This window comes from Nerophis lumbriciformis, linkage group LG06, assembly GCF_033978685.3.
Source record: "Nerophis lumbriciformis linkage group LG06, RoL_Nlum_v2.1, whole genome shotgun sequence".
Classification (NCBI taxonomy): Eukaryota; Metazoa; Chordata; class Actinopteri; order Syngnathiformes; family Syngnathidae; genus Nerophis; species Nerophis lumbriciformis.
This window is the reverse complement of record NC_084553.2, coordinates 6,655,354-6,668,450: the sequence shown is the minus strand read 5'-3', so window position 1 is coordinate 6,668,450 and position 13,097 is coordinate 6,655,354. Positions and strand designations below refer to the sequence as shown.

The following is a 13,097-nucleotide window of genomic DNA, read 5'->3' as shown; positions in this document are numbered from 1 at the left end:
TTGTTGTTGGTGGTTTTACAATATGTGTGTATATATGTATTTATAATATATATAAATAAATACATAATAAACATATCCATCCATCCATTTTCTACCGCCCGAATGCAGCTGAGATAATAAACATATCATAAAATAAAATATATTCTGCTGGTATGTCATAAATATACATGTATTAAAATATAAAATAAATATATTTTAAATACTAAATTAGTATAGTATTTTATAGTGTGTTCAACGTGAACAAACCTTAACTAAAGTATGGACTTTTGTCGAGACTGGAACCCAATATTTATATTTTCATTTTTTTAATGGAGAAATAAAATGCTCCACTTTACAAACTTTTACATTTACAAACCCTGTTCAATAACCAATTAAGTTCGTAAATAATTGTACATATTGTAGAAGAAACATATATGATACTGGTACGTCCTTACTATAAATATAATATATTTAGATAATACTAAAAAATGTCTATAATTTTCATGAGATGAAAATAAATATTCTAAATAATAAGACAGGCTCCACCCCTGATAAATGCATTGAAATACAATAAAATAAAAATACATCTTGCTGGTATGTCATAAATATAACTATATTAAAATATAGAATAAATACATTTGAACTCCTGAAAAAAAATCATCAGTAATGTTTAAAATAAAAAAATATTATGAAACAATACAAATTAAATGTTTTAATTGGAATAGATTTACAATGTTTGTGTTTATTAAAACATGAGGATATAAAACCATTGCAAAACATGTGCATGATCTTATTGCAGGTTAGAAGGTCAACTGCTCCTTAGCAGATTTAGTTGTCCTTCCCTTGCATCCTTTGGCCCCGCCCACCACATTACGTGTGTGTGTGTGTGTGTGTGTGTGTGTGTGTGTGTGTGTCGCTAAGCTGTCCTCACTTGTTAAACACGTCCTTTGGGGGCCTTTTGAGTGTTGACAGATCCCAAACGGGGTTAACAACAGCACATCTCTTTTCCTGACACAACATGCACTAATGGTCTTTTAAACAGGGCGGGTGGGGGGGGTACTCTCATGGACCTTATTAATCTTTAATGCCCCCTGCTGCTCATGAGAAGTCTGTAATTAGTCCTCAGGCGATAATTATTGATTTTCCACTGCTTGAGCGCGCATTCATCCCGAGATGCTTTCTCCCTCTCGGAGGATGACGACTTCATAGCTGCTTCAAATTGCCGCCATTTTTTGAACCTACCCTTGTCCCGACAGGTACCTGATAGACCGCCACACGGACCTGGAGAGACAGTTCAACATTGACGGCGACGACGGCGAGATCACGCTGGCCAAGCCGCTGGACCGGGAGACGGACATGTGGCACAACATCACCGTCACCGCCACGGAAGTCCGTAAGTCAACGACCTTGGTGCATTATTTTTTTTTTTGGACCGATCCGTGTCGGGGAAAGATAGTAATAAATAACTAGGAAAAACCCGCGGAAATTTTGATGGGCCTGCTATCTGTGCCCCGGACCGCTGGCCCGCTATCTGTGCCCCGGACCGCTGGCCTGCTATCTGTGCCCCGGACCGCTTGCCCGCTATCTGTGCCCCAGACCGCTGGCCTGCTATCTGTGCCCCGGACCGCTGGCCTGCTATCTGTGCCCCGGACCGCCGTTCTGTGAAGATAGTGCCGAGTGTCCGAATCCGTGAGTTTTAGGTGTAACTTTACAAAATGAGCTACAGAGCTACCCTACAACGTTAGCATGTGCACATTAAAATGCTAACGCAAATGTGCTAACGATGGCATGTCTCACATGCCAATTAACACGGCTGTAAGGTGTATGGCTTCGGAAATAGAGAAAAACGTGTAAAATTAGATGGAAAAAGTTAGCATGCTTAGGTTAGCTAGCCAGCATGCTAAAGGCTAGCAAGTGTCACATACCAAGTTATATGACTCTAAGGTGTATGGCTGGGGAATTAGAGAGAAAGAATGGTAAATTTACAAAAAAAAAGTTAGCACTTTAATTTTAGCATGTTAAGAGTTTACAAGTGTCACGTACCAAGTTATATGACTATCGGGTAAACGGTTGTAAAACTAGCATGCTAATTTTTGATGCTAGGAAGCTAACGGTAGCATGCTATCAGTTAGCATGTGTCACATGCCAATTAACACGGCTGTAAGGTGTATGGCTTCGGAAATAGAGAAAAACGTGTAAAATTAGATGGAAAAAGTTAGCATGTTTAGGTTAGCTAGCTAGCATGCTATATTGTGCATGCTAAAGGCTAGCAAGTGTCACATACCAAGTTATATGACTCTAAAGTATATGACTGGGGAATTAGAGAGAAAAAATGGTAAATTTACCAAAAAAAAGTTAGCACTTTAATTTTAGCATGCTAAGAGTTTACAAGTGTCACGTACAAAGTTATATGGCTATGGGGTAAACGGTTGTAAAACTAGCATGCTAAATTTTGATGCTAGGAAGCTAACGGTAGCATGCTATCAGTTAGCATGTGTCACATGTCAATTAACACGGCTGAAAGGTGTATGGCTTCGGAAATAGAGAAAAACGTGTAAAATTAGATGGAAAAAGTTAGCATGCTTAGGTTAGCTAGCTAGCATGCTATATTGTGCATGCTAAAGGCTAGCAAGTGTCACATACCAAGTTATATGACTCTAAAGTATATGACTGGGGAATTAGAGAGAAAAAATGGTAAATTTACAAAAAAAAAGTTAGCACTTTAATTTTAGCATGCTAAGAGTTTACAAGTGTCATGTACCAAGGTATATGGCTATGGGGTAAACGGTTGTAAAACTAGCATGCTAATTTTTGATGCTAGGAAGCTAACGGTAGCATGCTATCAGTTAGCATGTGTCACATGCCAATTAACACGGCTGTAAGGTGTATGGCTTCGGAAATAGAGAAAAAAAGTGTACAATTAGATGGAAAAAGTTAGCATGCTTAGGTTAGCTAGCTAGCATGCTATATTTTGCATGCTAAAGGCTAGCAAGTGTCACAAACCAAGTTATGTGACTCTAAAGTGTATGTCTGGGGAATTAGAGAGAAAAAATAGTACATTTACAAAAAAAAAGTTAGCACTTTAATTTTAGCATGCTAAGAGTTTACAAGTGTCACGTACCAAGTTGTATGGCTATGGGGTAAACGGTTGTAAAACTAGCATGCTAATTTTTGATGCTAGGAAGCTAACGGTAGCATGCTATCAGTTAGCATGTGCCACATGCCAATTAACACGGCTGTAAGGTGTATGGCTTCGGAAATAGAGAAAAACGTGTAAAATTAGATGGAAAAAGTTAGCATGCTTAGGTTAGCTAGCCAGCATGCTAAAGGCTAGCAAGTGTCACATACCAAGTTATATGACTCTAAAGTGTATGGCTGGGGAATTAGAGAGAGAAAAAAAGAGTACATTTACAAAAAAAAGATAGCACTTTAATTTTAGCATGCTAAGAGTTTACAAGTGACACGTACCAAGTTATATGACTATGGGGTAAACGGTTGTAAAACTAGCATGCTAATTTTTGATGCTAGGAAGCTAACGGTAGCATGCTATCAGTTAGCATGTGTCACATGTCAATGAACACGGCTGAAAGGTGTATGGCTTCGGAAATAGAGAAAAACGTGTAAAATTAGATGGAAAAAAGTTAGCATGCTTAGGTTAGCTAGCTAGCATGCTAAAGGCTAGCAAGTGTCACATACCAAGTTATATGACTCTAAAGTGTATGGCTGGGGAATTAGAGAATTGTAAATTTACAAAAAAAAAGTTAGCACTTTAATTTTAGCATGCTAAGAGTTTACAAGTGTCACGTACCAAGTTATATGACTATGGGGTAAACGGTTGTAAAACTAGCATGCAAATTTTTTATGCTAGGAAGCTAACGGTAGCATGCTATCAGTTAGCATGTGTCACATGTCAATTAACACGGCTGAAAGGTGTATGGCTTCGGAAATAGAGAAAAATGTGTAAAATTAGATGGAAAAAGTTAGCATGCTTAGGTTAGCTAGCTAGCATGCTATATTGTGCATGCTAAAGGCTGGCAAGTGTCACATACCAAGTTATATGACTCTAAAGTGTATGGCTTGGGGAATGAGAGAAAAAAATAGTAAATTTACAAAAAAAAACGTTAGCATGTGAACATTAAAATGCTAACGCAAATGTGCTAACGATGGCATGTCTCACATGCCAATTAACACGGCTGTAAGTTGTATGGCTTCGGAAATAGAGAAAAACGTGTAAAATTAGATGGAAAAAGTTAGCATGCTTAGGTTAGCTAGCTAGCATGCTATATTTTGCATGCTAAAGGCTAGCAAGTGTCACATACCAAGTTATATGACTCTAAAGTATATGACTGGGGAATTAGAGAGAAAAAATGGTAAATTTACAAAAAAAAAGTTAGCACTTTAATTTTAGCATGCTAAGAGTTTACAAGTGTCATGTACCAAGTTATATGACTATGGGGTAGGCGGTTGTAAAACTAGCATGCTCATTTTTGATGCTAGGAAGCTAACGGTAGCATGCTATCAGTTAGCATGTGTCACATGTCAATTAACTCGGCTGTAAGGTGTATGGCTTCGGAAAAAGAGAAAAAAGTGTACAATTAGATGGAATAAGTTAGCATGCTTAAGTTACCAAGCTAGCGTCACGTACCAAGTTATATATGACTCTGGAGTAAAGGGTTGCAAAACTAGCTCAAAAAGTTAGCATGCTAATGTTGGCATGCTAGCAAGCTAACGTGAGCATGATAATAGTTAGCTTGTGTCACATATCAAGTTATATGACTCTAAGGTGTATGGCTGGGAAATTTGAAAAAAAGAGTACATTTAGAAAAAAAAGTTAGCACTTTAATTTTAGCATGCTAACAGTTTACAAGTTTCACGTACCAAGTTATATGACTGTGGGGTAAACGGTTGTACATTTAGCTCAAAAAGTTAGCATGCTAATTTTTGATGCTAGCAAGCTAACGGTAGCATGCTATCAGTTAGCATGTGTCACATGTTAATTAGCATGGCTGTAAGGTGTATGGCTTCGGGAATAGAGAAAAACATGTAAAATTAGATAAAAAAGTTAGCATGCTTAAGTTACCCAGCTAGCATGCTATCGTTTTCAAGCTAAAAGTTAACAAGTTTCACATACTAAGTTATATGACTCCGGGGTAAACGGTTGCAAAACTAGCTAAAAAGTTAGCATGCTAATCTTTCCACGCTAGCAAGCTAATGTGAGCATGAAAATAGTTAGCTTGTGTCCCATACCAAGTTATATGACTCTAAGGTGTATGGCTGGGAAATTTGAGAAAAAAGAGTAAATTTAGAAAAAAAAAGTTAGCACTTTAATTTTAGCATGCTAACAGTTTACAAGTTTCACATACCAAGTTATATGACTGTGGGGTAACCGGTTATACAACTAGTTCAAAAAGTTAGCATGCAAATTTTTGATGCTCGCAAGCTAACGGTAGCATGCTATCAGTTAGCATGTGTCACATGTTAATTAGCATGGCTGTAAGGTGTATGGCTTCGGAAATAGAGAAAAACGTGTAAAATTAGATGAAAAAAGTTAGCATGCTTAAGTTACCCAGCTAGCATGCTAAAAGTTAACAAGTGACACATACCAAGTTATTTGACTCTGGGGTAAAGGGTTGCAAAACTAGCTCAAAAAGTTAGCATGCTAATGTTGGCATGCTAGCAAGCTAACGCGAGCATGATAATAGTTAGCTTGTGTCACACAAGTTGTATGACTCTAAGGTGGATGGCTGGGGAATTACATTTAGGAAAAAAAAGTTAGCACTTTAATTTTAGCATGGGGTCATGTTCAAACACTGATGACATCTATTAAACAAGACAAGAAGCAAGGAATTAAACAGAGACAGAATTCAGTTTAGCTCAATTGAGGAGAAACGCGTAGACACTGTACCCTTGAACAGTGTCGTCCCACGCCCTGACGAAAGATTGTGCGCCTCCTCTTTTATTTGGACTTTCCCTGATTACATGGCAACAGCTGTTTCTAAGGGAGGGGGGTCATAAACAGCCATCGCCTTTGGTTACAAAACAGTTCAAAGAAAAGGTCGTAAAACATCCATCCATCCATCCATTTTCTACCGCTTATTCCCTTTGGGGTCGCGGGGGGCGCTGGAGCCTATCTCAGCTACAATCGGGCGGAAGGCGGCGTACACCCTAGACAAGTCGCCATCTCATCGCAGGGCCAACACAGATAGGTCGTAAAACAGTTCAAAGAAAAGGTGCCTGGAGGGAGGTCAGGCCCTGCCTCCTCTCCGCTTTGTATAGCTCGGGTAAAGACAAAATCTTCCTGTGGATTACAATACATCAAAGAAACCGACACCCTCATGTTGCTCCCCATCCTACACAGTGGAGTTTTACAAGCCTTTTGCTTGGTAGGGTCAAATACAGCTTCTGTCCTCTCGCAGAGCGAGCTGAACTCAATGTAACACAAAGTTTTGTGATAACTTAGATACAATTACTCTTGACAAACGCTATGAACAGTTTTACTTCCGGTTCAAGGCATTAAAACGGGAAGTACATGTTCAACCCGCGACACCTGCAGTGAGCGAACTCGTCCAAAAGATGGCGCCATAGCACAGACAATAATACGCCATTTCAATCCTTATATTATTAAGCGCACCGTTTTATATGTAGGAAATTGGTAATGAATGATTGGTAATGGCGTCCTTGAGGGTGCATGGGAGTTTGCCCAACCAGTCTACATGTGTTTTGTGGACTTGGAGAAGGCATTCGACCGTGTCCCTCGGGAAGTCCTGTGGGGAGTGCTCAGGGAGTATGGGGTATCGGACTGCCTGATTGTGGCAGTCCGCTCCCTGTATGCTCAGTGCCAGAGCTTGGTCCGCATTGCCGGTAGTAAGTCGGACACGTTTCCAGTGAGGGTTGGACTCCGCCAAGGCTGCCCTTTGTCACCGATTCTGTTCATAACCTTTATGGACAGAATTTCTAGGCGCAGTCAAGGCGTTGAGGGGATCTGGTTTGGTGGCTGCAGGATTAGGTCTCTGCTTTTTGCAGATGATGTGGTCCTGATGGCTTCATCTGGCCAGGATCTTCAGCTCTCGCTGGATCGGTTCGCAGCCGAGTGTGAAGCGACTGGGATGAGAATCAGCACCTCCAAGTCCGAGTCCATGGTTCTCGCCCGGAAAAGGGTGGAGTGCCATCTCCCGGTTGGGGAGGAGATCTTGCCCCAAGTGGAGGAGTTCAAGTACCTCGGAGTCTTGTTCACGAGTGAGGGAAGAGTGGATCGTGAGATCGACAGGCGGATCGGCGCGGCGTCTTCAGTAATGCGGACGCTGTATCGATCCGTTGTGGTGAAGAAGGAGCTGAGCCGGAAGGCAAAGCTCTCAATTTACCGGTCGATCTACGTTCCCATCCTCACCTATGGTCATGAGCTTTGGGTTATGACCGAAAGGACAAGATCACGGGTACAAGCGGCTGAAATGAGTTTCATCCGCCAGGTGGCGGGGCTCTCCCTTAGAGATAGGGTGAGAAGCTCTGCCATCCGGGAGGAGCTCAAAGTAAAGCCGCTGCTCCTCCACATCGAGAGGAGCCAGATGAGGTGGTTCGGGCATCTGGTCAGGATGCCACCCGAACGCCTCCCTAGGGAGGTGTTTAGGGCACGTCCGACCGGTAGGAGGCCGCGGGGAAGACCCATGACACGTTGGGAAGACTATGTCTCCCGGCTGGCCTGGGAACGCCTCGGGGTCCCACAGGAAGAGCTGGACGAAGTTGCTGGGGAGAGGGAAGTCTGGGCTTCCCTGCTTAGGCTGCTGCCCCCGCGACCCGACCTCGGATAAGCGGACGAAGATGGATGGATGGATGGATGATTGGTAATGCTTGTTTGACAAATTTCCTCCAATAAATAAATACAACTCAAAATAATCCGGGTCACCAGCTTGCGCATCAGAAATAGTCAGAAGGACTGGAAGGAAGCCTGGAAATAGTCCACTAAGGCAGGGAAATGTCAGCACTGCGTCAGAGCAAGAACGGTAGAAAGTGCCCTAAAACCAAACCACCCTGAACTGGGAAGGTGGCGCTATCTGCATGTGCAGTCACTCAGCCGGCAGGCAGGCTTGAAGAAGTCCCCCCCCCCCTAAAAAAACAACAACCCTGCTTTCATTTCGCCTCACAATTAAAGTGCGCCTGCTTTGATTAAGCACGGAGGGGCGGCGACAGGCGGGGGGGGGGAGGGCGTGAGGGGGGAACAAGTTACAAGCGGTGTAAATTCCTCTTCCAGTCGCTTTAAGGGCTACATTAAGCTTTATCGCAACTTACAGCCCCCCTCAAACAATCTGTATGCAAATAAAGCCTCACGCGGCTCAAGCTCTTTGTCGCTCTGCCGGAAACATTTTCCACCGAGTCGGTGCGGGGTTTTTTTCGGGGGACGAGTGTAGGGGGGTTTTTGGGACTGGGGTAGGGGGGGTTCCGCAGATGTTCTTTAATCTCCAAGGTGTGTCTCTTTTTAATTTTTTTTTTTAAGTGTTTATTTTCCACATGTTAATGTTCCCACGCAAATTGACTACTGAGATGTTTTAATTCAATCAAAGCCCAGCAAATTGGTGCGCGTAAATGCCTCGGCATACACTTAAAGTTTAATGTAACGCGGTCGACGTTGGACTTGGAGAAGGCATTCGACCGTGTCCCTCGGGTAGTCCTGTGGGGAGTGCTCAGAGAGTATGGGGTATCGGACTGTCTGATTGTGGCGGTCCGCTCCCTGGAGCGGAGGCTACGGCGGATCGTCGAACCTCGGATTCAGGAGGAACAGTGTGGTTTTCGTCCTGGTCGAGGAACTGTGGACCAGCTCTATACTCTCGGCAGGGTCCTTGAGGGTGCATGGGAGTTTGCCCAACCAGTCTACATGTGCTTTGTTGATTTGGAGAAGGCTTTCGACCGTGTCCCTCGGGAAGTCCTGTGGGGAGTGCTCAGAGAGTATGGGGTATCGGACTGTCTGATTGTGGCGGTCCGCTCCCTGGAGCGGAGGCTACGGCGGATAGTCGAACCTCGGATTCAGGAGGAACAGTGTGGTTTTCGTCCTGGTCGTGGAACTGTGGACCAGCTCTATACTCTGGGCAGGGTCCTTGAGGGTGCATGGGAGTTTGCCCAACCAGTCTACATGTGCTTTGTGGAATTGAAGAAGGCATTCGACCGTGTCCCTCGGGAAGTCCTGTGGGGAGTGCTCAGAGAGTATGGGGTATCGGACTGTCTGATTGTGGCGGTCCGCTCCCTGGAGCGGAGGCTACGGCGGATAGTCGAACCTCGGATTCAGGAGGCACAGTGTGGTTTTCGTCCTGGTCGTGGAACTGTGGACCAGCCCTATACTCTCGGCAGGGTCCTTGAGGGTGCATGGGAGTTTGCCCAACCAGTCTACATGTGCTTTGTGGACTTGGAGAAGGCATTCGACCGTGTCGCTCGGGAAGTTCTGTGGGGAATGCTCAGAGAGTATGGGGTATCTGACTGTCTGATTGTGGCGGTAAAGCTCCCTGGAGCGGAAGCTACGGCGGATAGTCGAACCTCGGATTCAGGAGGAATAGTATGGTTTCCGTTCTGGTCGTGGAACTGTGGACCAGCTCTATACTCTCGGCAGGGTCCTTGAGGGTGCATGGGAGTTTGCCCAGTCAGTCTATATGTGCTTTGTGGAATTGAAGAAGGCATTCGACCGTGTCCCTCGGGAAATCCTGTAGGGAGTGCTCAGAGAGTATGGGGTATCGGACTGTCTGATTGTGGCGGTCCACATTGCCGGCATTAAGTCGGACCCGTTTCCAATGAGGGTTGGACTCTGCCAAGGCTGCCCTTTGTCACCGATTCTGTTCATAACTTTTATGGACAGAATTTCTAGGCGCAGTCAAGGTGTTGAGGGGATCCGGTTTGGTGGCTGCAGGATTAGGTCTCTGCTTTCTGCAGATGATGTGGTCCTGATGGCTTCATCTGGCCAGGATCTTCAGCTCTCACTGGATCGGTTCACAGCCAAGTGTGAAGCGACTGGGACGAGAATCAGCACCTCCAAGTCCGAGTCCATGGTTCTCGCGCGGAAAAGGGTGGAGTGCCATATCCGGATTGGGGAGGAGACCCTGCCCCAAGTGGAGGAGTTTAAGTACCTCGGAGTCTTGTTCACGAGTGAGGGAAGAGTGGATGGTGAGATCGACAGGCGGATCGGTGCGTCATCTTCAGTAATGCGGACGCTGTATCGATCCGTTGTGGTGAAGAAGGAGCTGAGCCGGAAGGCAAAGCTCTCAATTTACCGGTCGATCTACGTTCCCATCCTCACCTATGGTCATGAGCTTTGGGTTATGACCGAAAGGACAAGATCACGGGTACAAGCGGCCCAAATGAGTTTCCTCCGCCGGGTAGCAGGTCTCTCCCTTAGAGATAGGGTGAGAAGCTCTGTCATCCGGGAGGAGCTCAAAGTAAAGCCGCTGCTCCTCCACATGGAGAGGAGCCAGATGAGGTGGTTCGGGCATCTGGTCAGGATGCCACCCGAACGCCTCCCTAGGGAGGTGTTTAGGGCACGTCTGACCATGTAGGAGGCCACGCGGAAGACCCAGGACACGTTGGGAGGACTATGTCTCCCGGCTGGCCTGGGAACGCCACGGGATCCCCCGGGAAGAGCTGGACGAAGTGGCTGGGGAGAGGAAAGTCTGGGCTTCCCTACTTAAGCTGCTGCCCCCGCGACCCGACCTCGAATAAGCGGAAGAAGATGGATGGATGGATGGATGGATGATTCAAATTTTGAAAATGAATACAACAACTCAAAATAATGTAAAGTCAACTCCACAGCACACTCGACTACATTTCTTTGCATAATAAAAACCTGCACTTTTAAATGATGTGATCGCTATTGCATGTTATTAATGATAACTGACACATTTCACTGTAGAAATAAATACAACTCAAAAGCTAAATTCACAGACTGCTTGCTCACACTCGACTACATTTCTTCGCAAAACAAAGTCCTAACTTGAATAATATGATCGCTTCTTGCATGTTATTCATGATAACTGACACATTTCATCAAATAGAAAAAACATATTTTTTTGAGGTAAATTGATGCATTTTCATATCTTTTCTCTTACAGACTAAAACATAAAGTTAATAAATATACTGTTTATTGTCAATTGACCAACATTCCTTTCTTTTTTTCCGTTTTTTTGGGGGGATAATAGGAAGACAATGTTATGCAGAGGTGTACTTATAACAATTTAATAGTGAAATTATACTATTTATTAGGGTTGTGAATCTTTGGCCACCACACGATTCAATTCGATTTTTGGGAGTCCCGATTCCATTCAGAATTGATTCTCGATTTTAAAAATCGATACTTTTTCAATAACATCGGGTGCCAGTTCATTCTCCCTTAAAATAGATAAACAGCTCCAAGCAATTTCTATATTTCTTAAAAGAAAACTGGTTTAAGTTAAGTTAAAGTCCCAATGATTGTCACACACACACTAGGTGTGGTGAAATTTGTCCTCTGCATTTGACCCATCCCCTTGTTCACCCCCTGGGAGGTGAGGGGAGCAGTGGGCAGCAGCTGTGCCGCGCCCGGGAATCATTTTTGGTGATTTAACCCCCAATTCCAACCCTTGATGCTGAGTGCCAAGCAGGGAGGTAATGGGTCCCATTTTTATAGTCTTTGGTATGACTCGGCCGGGGTTTGAACTCACAACCTACCGATCTCAGGGCGGACACTCTAACCACTAAGCCACTGAGTAGTAGTAGTTTATTTTGTTAAATAAAATTGTACCCGAACATTTAATAAAGTCAAATACAAATTTGGCAACAAGAGAAGTATCCAACACTTCTCTTTTCTAAAGTACAGCAGCTATGGGCATCTACCCTTTACATCCAAAATATGATTTGCCTGAGTGGCTGAACAGGACAAATAAAAAAATAAATACAACAATTGTTTTTTTCATTCATCGATTAAGAATTGTTTCAAATCGCGATAAATCTGAAAATCGATTTTTTTTTTTTTTTAAACCCCCTACCATTTATTAGGGCCCGCATGGCCCATTGTAAAAGGAATCCCAACGGGAGTCCTTTTGCAATGGGACATAAGGACCTATTGTTTTTCTAAGGTTTTATTATTATTCCGCCGCCTCTTTGAGCACTAATTTGACCCACTTAACATGCTTCAAAACTCACCACATTTGACCCACACATCAGGACCTGCAAAAATTGTCTTTTAATAAAAAACCGAACCCCAAAACTCAAAATTGCGCTCTAGCGCCCCTTATAAAGAAAACTGCTTATAACTCCTAGTACGAATGTTGTAGAGACATGAAACAAAAACCTCTATGTAGGGCTCACTTAGCCCTACTTTTCATTGATTAATTTCCTCGGGTAAAAATCAACAGGAAGTTGGCAATTCCCCCTTCAAGACAAAAAAGTACTAAAAACAGTCACTTTTGCCTCTTTGAGCTGTAATTTGACCCCCTTAACATGCTTCAAAACTCACCATATTTGACCCACACATCAGGACCTGCGAAAATTGCCTTTTTAAAAAAAACCGAACCACAAAACTCAAAATTGCGCTCTAGCGCCCCCTAGGGAAAAAAAAACCTAGACTGCCTGTAACTCCCACTAGGAAGGTCGGAGAGACATGAAACAAAAACCTCTATGTAGGTCTGACTTATACCTACATTTCATAATAGGACATTCTCGGGCTAAAATCAACAGGAAGTTGGCAATTCCCCCTTCAAGACAAAAAAGTACTAAAAACAGTCACTTTTGCCTCTTTGAGCTGTAATTTGACCCATTTAACATGATTCAAAACTCACCATATTTGACCCACACATCAGGACCTGCTAAAATTGCCTTTTTTTAAAAAACCGAACCACAAAACTCAAAATTGCGCTCTAGCGCCCCCTAGGAAGAAAAAAAAACTAGACTGCCTGTAACTCCCACTAGGAAGGTCGGAGAGACATGAAACGAAAACCTCTATGTAGGTCTGACTTATACCTACATTTCATAAAAGTTAAAGTTAAAGTTAAATAATAATAGTACATTCTCGGGCTAAAATCAACAGGAAGTTGGCAATTCCCCCTTCAAGACAAAAAAGTACTAAAAACAGTCACTTTTGCCTCTTTGAGCTCTAATTTGACCCCCTTAAC

General features: G+C 43.4%; 1 protein-coding gene across 3 annotated transcripts in view; it reads left to right on the top strand.

Moving 5' to 3' along the window:
• cdh8 (cadherin 8) overlaps positions 1–13,097 on the top strand; it is a 409,796-nt gene that overhangs the window by 381,993 nt on the left and 14,706 nt on the right. For all 3 annotated transcript variants that reach the window (XM_061963666.2, XM_072913334.1, XM_072913333.1), the window contains exon 8: positions 1,236–1,372. In XM_061963666.2, the coding sequence (XP_061819650.2) occupies positions 1,236–1,372 (137 nt within the window). The remainder of the gene's footprint in view (positions 1–1,235; positions 1,373–13,097) is intronic.